Genomic DNA, 11,986 nt, shown 5'->3' with positions numbered 1-11,986 from the left:
TTATTGATGAGTATTTATTTCTATATTGAAAGGGGAGCAATTGCAAAAATACATTTCATGTGAGCATAATCTCATGGAAAAAAGGAAACTTGTAAAAATCTATTAAAAATGATGTACCCTTTCTTAGAATAGTTACTCTTCAGTAGCTCCCTCTCACCAGTCTGTCTCTCTTTGTGCAAGGGTTGGAGTAAGATTTTGATTGAAATTTGGGTCAAATACCTTGGCATGTTCTCCCTTTGCCTAGACAATGTATTACAGCCATCTTATTAAATAACCAACTGACACAAAGCCATGTAGAGAGACAAATTGCTGACACAGGGATAATGACCATAAACTTGATTATTCCAGAAACGGTAGAGAATTTTTAATTGGTTATTTTTAGAAAATGTCTTATTTCCATTAGATAAATACTACATTAAAGGGTTTATTTAAATCCGAATATTTTTTATTTTTTTACTATAAAATCTAAATTTTTAGTGGGGAAAATTGTTTTTTTTCAAGATTTACTATATACCGAGGATGGAAAAAGTCAGAATCAGAAAATCAGGCATTTGATACCTACCGTGGTTGTATATAAGTCAATGGGAGAGGTCCCTATCCTGTTTCGGAAGTTTCTGTGGTCTGTGCTGGAAGTAGCCCGAAAATCCGACTATTTCAAACTTTCGTGCAAAAAAAACAAAAAATTCAGGGATTTCGGGAGAAATTCGAAAAATTCGGGTCTTTTCGTAAAAAAACCCAAAAGAAATCAAGCGATTTGAGTGGGGGAGGGGAAATCCATCCAATGAAATTGTGGGTTTTTTTTTTATAATAAATAAACTCCAATAATGAATTTAAGTTTGGAGTTTTTTTTATCAAAATCCGAAAAATTCGGATTTTGATAAATAAGGCCCTTAATGTTCATGTTTGCTCCCCTTTAATATTTGGTGCTGTGTTTACTGTTGCATGCAACAGACAGTCACAGTTGGATCACATGCTTATGACATGTCAAAGATATACACATACTTGTGATGTACCATGTGCTGCTAGTTTGCTCTGCCCTGTCCCAAAAAAAGCACCTGCTCAGTGTGGTGGCCCCTAGGTGCAGATACTGGATGCTCACTGATTTGGTAAATATTTCTCACATCACCAGGGAATGTCAGGCTAGATGGTACCTGCATGGTAAGTGCAGTGGTAGATTGGATGTTGTCTGAATGGCTAGCATGCTCAGTTTTATATGAACTAGACTACAGTATTCGAAGATAATCTGCAATGTCTCTTTTGTTAATGTGGCTTTTGAAAAATTTACATTTTCTGCAATGCTAAGGCAACATTTAAAGGGATACTTAACCTTTAAATAAACCCACAAATAAAAAATCAACTTTAATTGTTGTCTAGTTGCTAGTGCTTTGACCCTAGACATTTGGATGTCAGAAAGAAAGATCAATAGGAGAGGGCTAGTATAAAAAGATAAGCAACTATTATGCTATTAAACAATAGTGGTCTAATGTAATTCAAGTGTAGGAAGCTTAGTAAAACACTGGTGTTGAATACAGAATTTACACAGCCTATTTTCCAGTTTTTACAGAAAGCTTTGCTTTTGCCCAGAATTAAAGGGGAACTATCGCGAAAATTAACATTTAATTTAAGCTTCAGCATAATGAAATAAGAAACTTTGTGAATACAACCAACTAAATATTCTGCATCGTTTCTGAAATAATCAAGTGCATCTTCACTATTCCTCTCTCAGCATCTGATTCTCTCTATGCAGCAGTTGGGTGTCAGATAGTCAGTGACAGTTAGATCCAATATATTTTATAGGGTGGGCTCCTATACTTTCCTAACAAGTATTAGAGCAATGAATATCTGACACCCAACTGCTGCATAAAGAGAGAATGAAGAGAAACAGATGCTGAGAGAGGAATAGTGAAGATAAACTTGATTATTTCAGAAACAATACAGAATTTAATTGTATTTTGAAAAATTCTTATTTCTGTATGCTGAAGTAGAGTCCTGCGCGGGTCCATTTTTTTGGAACTTGTACCCACAACCTGCAATCCGCAACCCGGATCTGCAACCGGCATGCTTACCCGCTTGAACCCACTACCCGACCCGCAAGTACCTTATCTGCAACCCAGACCTGCGACCCACCGACAATCAAGAATCAGGAAGTGCTGTCATTGTAAACCGGAAGTGACATCAACGGAAGTAGGCGTGATTAGTATAAAGGAGTAAAAATCATCACTGAGAAGACCGGGGCCCGACCAGCGTCTATGCCTGCACCTGGAACTTCTACCTGCAACCCGCAGGTTTTAGCGGGTAGTCCGCAGGTACCCGACCCGCTGCAGGACTCTATACTGAAGCTTATTCAATTTTCATTTTTGAGATAGTTCCTCTTTAATATGCAGCTAGATGAATATACTGGATTTTACATGGTGATCCATAACATTCAGTGTTCTGTGCTTCAGCTTTTTTTGCAGGTTTCAGTAGATAGTATTTGCCCTCTATTTACCAGGTGCATTTATTGTGAGACTCAAGCTTGACATTAACTTACAAGTACCACAAGTGCCAGTTTCTATGTTTTTATTTCTGTACATTTACAGTACAAAGTATTTTGCTCAGATACAACCAGATGACATGCACACATTTAGCTTCTAAGACATTTGCAGTACTTGATTTGAAGCTTGTGCTATGGATGAGCACCACCAGACTACTTCTTATGAATAATAATAAAATAAAAAACAGTAAAAACAATTTCCTACTTAAAATTTTGGCAGATAAAGCCATCAATTGTTGAAAAAAGAAAAAAAAACTTAAAAATATTACCACTTTCCTTCCTTTGTTGATGTACAGGTAACATAAAAAAAGACAGACACAAAATCCCTAGGGCAGTTAAGAGACCGCCGAGCCCATTGAAACACAAGACCAAGTAAGTACACCAAAGATCATTACCTTCTAGTTTATAGTGCAATGTATAGGAGTTTCTATCATGTGCTCTTTGTCCTTGAAAGCACAGGTTAGAGTACAGGCTTCCAGAAACACTGCCATTGTTGCAGTAGCATCTTTCTTTCCCAGTGTACTATACAATGTCGGAGATGGCCAATCTGTTAAATTATGGAAATTAGCTGATGGATAATGATACAAGCAGTAGTAGTGGTTTGGTAAAAATACAGTACAATGCCTACAAATCCATTGGTGATTGCTTGTAAATTACGGCACAGAGGATATTTACGGTTATTCGTTTGATACACAGAAATCGATGTGAATTTTTTTTTTAGTTTCGTTTACATAAACTAGCATTTCCCCAAAAGCACACACTACAATTCTGAACACACAATTCTTAAGGTGCTTTATAACCTCATCTATTTCAAAAGAGATACCGTGTACTGTAGCCCCTCCTATAGTGATGTGGTTAACACTCAGATCAAATAATGGCACTTCTTCCAGTTTGGTGGCCCTATTACTTTGCTCTACAACATTAAGCAACATTCAATAAAATACAAACACTTATTTTTCATCTGTACAATCCCAACGATATCTCTCATCAAATCACAAAAATCACATTGATTTGATTACTTTGTTTCTGCGCTAAGCAAATCTTGTTCATTCTTACGATATTCTTAAAAACTAACCGTGGATTTGTTTTTTCATAAAGCATCAAATCATTTGACCTCCCACTTTAATTTCTTATGTAGGAGATTTCAAGTAGATGACCCACATTGTTTTTCCAAGAGTAGACAACCTGTTCCCTTTCCTGCTGTTGCTCAGCTGTCGTTAGTAAATTAAGATACAATTGCCCAACAGCTGGAAAGCTACAGGTTTTGTACCAATGAAGTAGACCGTTTCGCAGCAGCTCCATTCACATTGTGATAAATGGCTGCTGAACAAGTAAAGCTCTATTCTAACAGTTCATCAAGATTATGATTTCAGTTCCATGCTGGGTAGGTAATTGGGTGTTGTCAAGGCGAGGCGTAGGAACCATTTACTTAGGCCATAATTGTCATAAATTGTTGTTTTATTCCTGGTTTCTGAACAACCTTTCTTTGGTACTGAGAGCTGAGTCAGTACAATGGGTTTCGACCAGCATGTGTATTTTGTCCTTCCAAATCAGTAGTGTCCATTTGCTATCAATTTGACACTTATTTAAGACATAACCCATTCTTAATTGTATTCAAAATTCATCCATTAATTTGTATTTATTCCTGGATAAGTAACAGGGAAAAAAATCCATAGCCAAGAACACTTCTCGGCAGCCAAAAAGTTCATTTTAAAGCAAGCAAGATGATCCCTTTTATAAGAAAGAGGGCCATACTTGCCTGTTCCAGACGCACTGTTTCACATTAAGTATACTACAAGATAGTAAATGTCCCACAGAAATGCTAAATATCCTAAGGCTTCTGCTCACTCACCATTATGCTTAAAGGCTGTAGCCTGTACACAAGGGTTGTCTTAGTTTTTGGGCTGCAGTAGGTGCAAGATCCATTCAGACACCCAGCACTAAAAGGAAAGGGGGTACATTATTGACTATGGAGGCATATAAATACAGAAGCATGTAATTGAAAGCAGAAAAATGTTACTTCTTTTCTGCTTTCATGGGCATCGGTATTTGCATTGCTTTATTTGTAATGTCTTCTGTTTTCCTCACTTTGCCACAAGGCTGGGAACGCAGCAAGGCTGAGCCACACAGCAGAGGTGCCTACATACAGGCTGTACGAGTTGTAGCTGTAGGAGTTGTAGCTGATGTCTTACTTTTGTCCTACACGGACAACTAAATAGTCCAAGTACTCTCTCTCATATCAGTCTGCAGCAGCATTAAATAGGATCCCAATGACTTAGCTCATATTTCCACTGTTTCCATAAATAACAAAAGGTAACTGACTTGTAGAAGCAGGATCTGTTTTGTTTATACAGGAGGATAATAGCGAGCAATATTTGGCACATTCCTACCAAACATTTTTATAAACCTTTTTCCTAAAAGTTGTCAATATAAGATGTGAAACCTGAGGGTTAAATGGTAGATAAGCCTCGTCTTACAGGAATGGAGCAGCAGCAGCTCATAGGCTTCTCCCATTAAGTCTGTATTGCTCACAAATTCTAGAAAACAACAATGTGAATTCTAACCTAGAATTCATTAGCGCATGGTTAGGTAATCTGTTAGTCTTTCCACTTTAGGTCATCTTTTATGTACGTTAATAAGCGTCACTCGTTGTACAGTAATAGTGTTGCAACTACAGACAGTAGCTGTTCAATGGAGCTTAGATAACTCAAGTGTTGTAGACATTTTTCTCCTTGTCCACCATTTACATATTTAGGCTACTCACTGACCTGAAAGAAATTTGGGCATCTGAACCTACACCTAATAAAGAGAAAAGTAGGGCGTACATTGACTTTGAAACGCTCTTAAAAACAGTTCTTTATATCATCGTCCCCCACTGCAGACTAATTAGTAATCTACACCTTTAGGAACAATTAGAGACAAAATAAAAATACCCTCAGCACTTTTTGTTTGGTGGGGCTTGTTGATTATTAAACACAAAAGTGCTTATACAGTGGTATAAAAATCAAATTAAGAAAATAAGCCATACTTTTTCTTTAATAATGGCAGGATTTCAGAAATCATGAAAAAAAATCCACATAAGTCTTCATATTCTGGAGTGTTAATAGACGTTTCCTAAGGCTTAGCAGCTTTATGGAGGCTCTACCCACGTCAGACAATCTGACTGTACGTTTGGTCTGTAAGACCTGTGCAAAGGGGGAAACAAATAAATATAGGTATGCTCCTCCATGAGCGTCTCTTGGTTATGATGATTTAATACCATTTACGGTTGTGTTTTCAGATATTCCATCCGACATGGCTGCAGAATCGTGGAGGCCGGAGTAATCCTTAAGTTCAGAGTTTGTTAGCAAGAGTGGTTGCTCCCCTTTCCTGTGTGATAGAAGAGGCTGGCGGGTATAGTGTTCTCCTTCAGGGATGTTCTCGGGAAGATTTTGGTTCTTGCTTTCTGGCAATAGCAAAATGCAGATAATGCAGATGAGGGTACAGCAGGCAAAGATGATATGGTGAAGGAAGTATCCCTTCTGATTGTGGAGCTCCATTATGGGGGCTGTAAGACTTCCAAATCCAGCACTGGCCAGAACTAGCCCCAGACCACTACCCCTGAAATACACAAAATCCAGATTTTCAAAGTGATACAAACTCTAGCATTAGCAACAAACAATACTTGTAGCCAAATTCAATCTAGTTTCATTCAGATTAAGGTGTTGAACTTTGCAAGTGCCAGACGGGGGACCACAATCACTCCTGCCACTGTTTAAATCATATTAGATTGCAGTTCATCTTGAAACAGTATAATAGAATAAGTAGTCTTGGCTATTGTATTACACAGTCAGCTGTGCTCTTTTCTAAAAAGGGTCAAGGCTATCTTCATTATAACGGCAACTGTCTATTTCTCTAACGAGAATAACAGTAGCATAACAACACCTGCTCGCTCAATTGATCGTGTTCCCGCTCCCCTGGTTACTCTAGTCGGTAAAACAGTGGGAAGGGGGAATTTTCTTAACTATAGAGCAGGGGTGTTCAAAAGGTAGATCGGGATCTACCAGTAGACCTTTAGCTGGTAGATCTCAAGACACTGTCAACAAACAGTTTGTCTCAATCACCCTCCTGTTTCATGTTTTTCATCCAAATATTTATGATGTTAAAGATACATAATTAATAGATGTTTAAATATAACAATGTACATTTTCTCATAAATCAATATTTAAGTAATATTTTTCACTGAGTGCTAGATCATAATGGGACAATATCACTAAAAGACCTCTCAATAATAAAGTATGGGCACTCCTGCTATAGAGGAAGCAGACCCAGGGCCGGATTTCTATTTCTGGCACCCCTAGGCTGGCCTGGGTCTTTCTGCTCCCGCCCCCCTCTCAAGTGCACATGCACATCTTATCTGCCTGCACTGGGACTTCATGCAGGAGATTTAATATACTGTCAAAAATGAATATGTTGGTGTTTTATAAATACATTTTAATAATAATAATAGCAGCTGGTAGCTATTAGGCAGAGCATACTTTAGGTGGTTGTAACATAAAATGAGTGATCTTTAATTGTAATGACGTAGACTTGGTTAAATGCAAGGGAATTCATTAAAACGGTTAATGAAAAATGTTGGGATAAAATACTGTAACGGCATCAATATATTCCGTTGCTTTCATTATCATAGAAATATGTGAGCTATCAAAGAATCAAACGATGAGAGCACATATATAGGAAGAAACAAATAATCTTGTAATGTCTCATAATTCACAAGTTTTCCACAAGAGGGCAACCCACACATGCATATATGATCTCATAGTTATAACACAGTGTATACATTAAGGTTGTACCAGCATTTTTTATACATGGAGAAAATGCTAATGTCAACTTTTAAAGAGGATCTAAACCCAAAAAGTGAATTGACTAAAACTTACTCAAGAATACTTCTCTGAGCAATTTTGCAGTTTACATTTAGTTTTTGAAACATTAGCTGTTTTAGACTAGGCTTTTGAATCAATAGAGTCAGGGTTAAATTAATACAGGATCCAGCGAAGAGAGAGAACCATAGCAACTAGCCGATACGCTCCTTCATTCGATGGGAAAATCAAACCTGCCCGATCAGGTAGGCCCATGGAAGAGGCCAATACACGGACAGATCAGTATCTTAAATCTTCCTATGTATGGCCACCTTTAGGGTCACACTGTGCCTGTAGCAGTGCATAGACAGTCAGAATAGCTGAAAGCCATTAAAAGTCTAAAATTTATAAAACATATATTATCAAAGCACTAAAAAACTAAGAAATTTTATCTAAATTGAAGAAGTGCTCAGAGGACCACTGAGTAAGTTTACATCAAAAAATTTTTGGGGGCTTTAGAGCCCCTTTAATATATAATAAGCCACAATTACTGCTCAAAGTAGTACAGTGTACTAAACGTTTCATATCAGAATGTGTTGCTCTATCCTAGGTTAGTTGTCCTTTTTGCAACACTTTCTTATATGACATTTATTGATGAAGGGACTCACAACAACACGTTAGATGTTGTCAGTATTCTGACAAAGTAATTTTTGTTGCTAGGGGTAACTGAACAATGGCAAAACCTTGCCGTGTATTTGTTAGTATTTGTATATTTTTGTCGTTTGACTGGTTAAATAAAGCCTACAAAACTACCCTGTGCCCTGGTTGCTATTTAAAAGATTTGTCATGATGAGATTACCGTATATACTCGAGTATAAGCAGACCCGAGTATAAGCCGAGGTACCTAATTTTACCTACGAAAACTGGGAAAACTTATTGACTCGAGTATAAGCCTAGACACAACTACAGCCCTGTCTCCCAGCAGCGCACATTCCGCCAAAGCGACCCCCCCAACGATCAACTGGGCTTCTTTGCAAAGTTGATGGTGACAGAGAATTGCCAAACGGATTACTGTGCGCATTGTCCCACTGTCCCATACCATGTGCAGAGGGTGCTGTGTGATATTGCCATCACTGTTAATCTTTCGTATAACCAACAGAGGGCGCTGTGTGATATTGCAGTCACTGTTAATCTTTCATATAACCAACAGATGGCGCTGTGTGATATTGCAGCCACTGTTATTCTTTCATATAACCAACAGAGGGCGCACTGTTATTCTTTCATATAACCAACAGAGGGCGCTGTGTGATATTGCAGTCTCTCCCCAAGCGAACTGTTGGTATAGGAATGATTAAAAGTGACTGCAATCTCAGCTACTGCCCACTGACTCGAGTATAAGCCGAGGTAGACTTTTTCAGCACATTTTGGATGCTGAAAAACTCGGCTTATACTTCGGTATATACGGTAAGCATTTTAGTCCTATGGACTGTTTGATTTAAAGAAATAGAGCCCGGCTGATACTATAAACGATAGGGATGCACTGAATCCAGGATGCGGTTCGGGATTCGGCCAGGATTCTGCGTTTTTCAGCAGGATTCGGTCTAATCAAATCCGAATCCTAATTTGCATATGCAAATTAGGGGAGGGAAATACCTTGACTTTTTGTAACAAAACAAGGAAGTAAAAAAAGTTTTCCCCTTCCCACCCCTAATTTGCATATGGATTCGGGGGTTCGGCCGAATCCAAAATAGTGGATTTGGTGCATCCCTAATAAACTATAGCAAAAATCAGTTTCTATGTAATCAATTATGTATGTATGTATGTATGTATGTATATTTTTATTTGTAAAGCGCTCCTTGAGGGCAAAGCACTGTACAACAAAACAATAAATTAGTAGTAACAAACAAGGGGTCATTGGAATAAAAAGTAACAATAAGTGCATTATTAGAATACAATTCACAAAAATATAAAATATAATTACAATGCAGATTAAGTGCTCAGTGTCAAGGAAACAAAAGGCTAGAGGACCCTACCCCGTAGGGCTTACAGTCTAAATGGGAGGGGTAACATACAGACACAATTCAGAGGGGTATTAAGGTGCTGTGGGTTACAGTTTGTTACACTGTTATATAGGTGCCAGTTCAGGTGTTATACAGGTGCTCCCAGAGGTAGTCTTTGAGTTTTGTTTTAAAAACATTGTAGGAAGATTCTCTCCTGAGAGATTCAGGAATGGCATTCCAAATATAAGGAGTCGCAAGGTAAAAGGGTTTGATACGAGAAACAGCAGTAGTAGTGGGGGGTACAACCAAGTGGTTGCTCTGAGAGGAGCGGAGGTTTTGGGCAGGAACATATAGAGAGACAAGAGATGAGATGTAGTTAGGTGCAGAGGAATGAAGGGCTTTGAAGGTTATGAGGAGGAGTTTATAAGTTATTCTTTGTTTTATAGGAAGCCATGATAAGGACTTCAGTAGCGGAGGGGCCTGTACCCTTTTGGATGAGAGGAGGATAATTCTTGCAGCAGTGTTTAATACAGACTGTAGAGGGGAGAGATGGGAGTTAGGGAGGCCAGTTAGTAGAAGGTTACAGTGATCTAGTCTGGATAGGATGAGAGCATGCATGAGTGTCTTGGATGTATCAGGTGAATGGAAGGGACGGATTTTGGCAATATTGTGTAAGAAGAAGTGACAGGTTTTGACAGTGGTGTTAATATGATCAGAGAAGGAGAGAGAGAGGAGTCAAAGATTACCCCCAGACAGCGAGCTGAGTTGACAGGATTAATGAGCATGCCATCAATAGAGATAGTAAATAGGGGAGTAGGACCAGGCTTAGGTGGAAAGATGATAAGTTCAGTTTTTGTTAGGTTTAGTTTGAGGTGGCGTTGGTTCATCCAATTTGAGATAGCCAGGAGGCAGTTAGAGATCTGAGCCTCTGTTTCAGCTGTTAATGAAGGGGTGGATAAATATATTTGGGTATCATCAGCATACAGATGATAATTAAAGCCAAATGAATGGATGAGATCTCCCAAAGACAGAGTGTACAGGGAGAACAACAGCAGACCAAGTACGGAGCCTTGCGGCACCCCCACATTAAGTGGAACTGGAGATGAGGTTTTGTTATCATAGGAGACAGTGAATGATTGGTTAGAGAGGTAAGAAGAGAGCCAAGATGCAGCCTGGTTACGGATGCCAAGTGAATAGAGAATCTGCATCAGGAGAGAGTGATCAACTGTATCAAATGCAGATTATAGGTCAAGGAGGAGAAGGATGGAAAAGTGACCTTTGGCTTTGGCAACCTGAAGATCATTTGTAACTCTGCACAAAGCAGTCTCAGTAGAGTGACCAGGCCGGAAAACAGCTTGCAGAGGGTCCAACAGATCATGGGTGTGTAGAAAGTTAGTAATATGCTCTAGGAGTTTAGAGGCAAGTGGTAAAAGGGAGACAGGACGGTAATTTGATAGACGGGCTGGGTCAAGCGTGGCCTTTTTAAGAATAGGCTTTACACAGGCCTGTTTGAAAGGAGAAGGGAAGGTTCCAGAAGCTAGAGAAGAATTGAAGATGTGAGTAAGTAGTGGGGTAAGCTCTGCAACACAGTGTTTGAGCAGAGAAGAAGGCATAGGGTCAAGGGTGCAAGTTGTGAGCGGGGAGGACAAAAGAAGCTTGGAGACTTCAGACATTGTTACTGGAGGGAAGGAATTAAGACATGCAGAAGGGGGCTTAGGAAGGAGGAACTGGTTTACATTAGTAGAGGTAGGGATCTGATTGCGGATGGACTCTACTTTGTCTTTAAAGAAATCAGCAAAGTCCTGAGGAGAGTGTGTCTGGTTGACTGATACTGTTGATGAGGGATGGAGAAGAGTATTGAATAGAGAAAACAGGCGTCGTGGGTTGGATTTGTGATTGTTTATAAGGGTACTGCAGTACTCTTGTTTGGCTTTTGACAAGGCAGAATTGAGGCAGGACAATAGAAATTTATAGTGAATAAAGTCTGCTTGCGTACGGGATTTTTTCCACATACGTTCAGCAGATCTCATGCAGGAGCGTAAGTATCTGGTTTGTGAATTCAGCCAGGGTCGTGGGTTCAGAGCACGTGAACGCTTAGCCTGTAAAGGGGCAAATGAGCCAATGGTTGAGGATAGTATGTGATTATACTCATTTACCAGGATATCAGGATCAGACATTTCCTTAAGGGAAATGAGACTGGACCTGAAAGACTGAGCTAAGGCTGGAAGGTCAATGTCACGTGTATCCCGGACTAAGACAGTGGGGGAAGAAGCAGGTGGGCACGGAGAGTGAGAGATGGAAAATGTAACCAAATTGTGATCGGAAAGGGGGAAGGGTTCGCTGTTAAAATCAGAGAGAGAGAGTTTTTTAGTAAACACTAGATCCAGAAAGTGGATCTGGATCTTAATTAAACCACAAAGTGAAAGAGTAACTGCAAGGCTTTAATGTATCCAGCAGTCCCAATTCATATGTATTAAAATGTACAATCTAAAGTAGGCAGTTGCAATTGGTCACTTTATACTGTTCTCACTAACACATATGAATTGAACAGGCTTGCCTGCTACCTCGCATCCCTGAAGTTAATGTTGATTGTGTATTTTAGCCTGTTACTCTCA

At 39.1% G+C, this 11,986-nt stretch overlaps 1 protein-coding gene across 1 annotated transcript in view; it reads right to left on the bottom strand.

Annotated features, from left to right (window-relative positions):
* Positions 1–2,542: 2,542 nt before the first annotated feature.
* Positions 2,543–11,986, bottom strand: part of slc22a23.L (solute carrier family 22 member 23 L homeolog) — a 94,896-nt gene continuing 85,452 nt past the window's right edge. The window contains exon 10 of the mRNA XM_018267749.2: positions 2,543–6,133. Within this exon, the coding sequence (XP_018123238.1) occupies positions 5,776–6,133 (358 nt within the window). The 3' untranslated portion in view covers positions 2,543–5,775. The remainder of the gene's footprint in view (positions 6,134–11,986) is intronic.

Source organism: Xenopus laevis, chromosome 6L (assembly GCF_017654675.1).
Source record: "Xenopus laevis strain J_2021 chromosome 6L, Xenopus_laevis_v10.1, whole genome shotgun sequence".
Classification (NCBI taxonomy): Eukaryota; Metazoa; Chordata; class Amphibia; order Anura; family Pipidae; genus Xenopus; species Xenopus laevis.
Note: the sequence above shows the minus strand (reverse complement) of the source record. Positions and strands in the feature narration are given on the sequence as shown.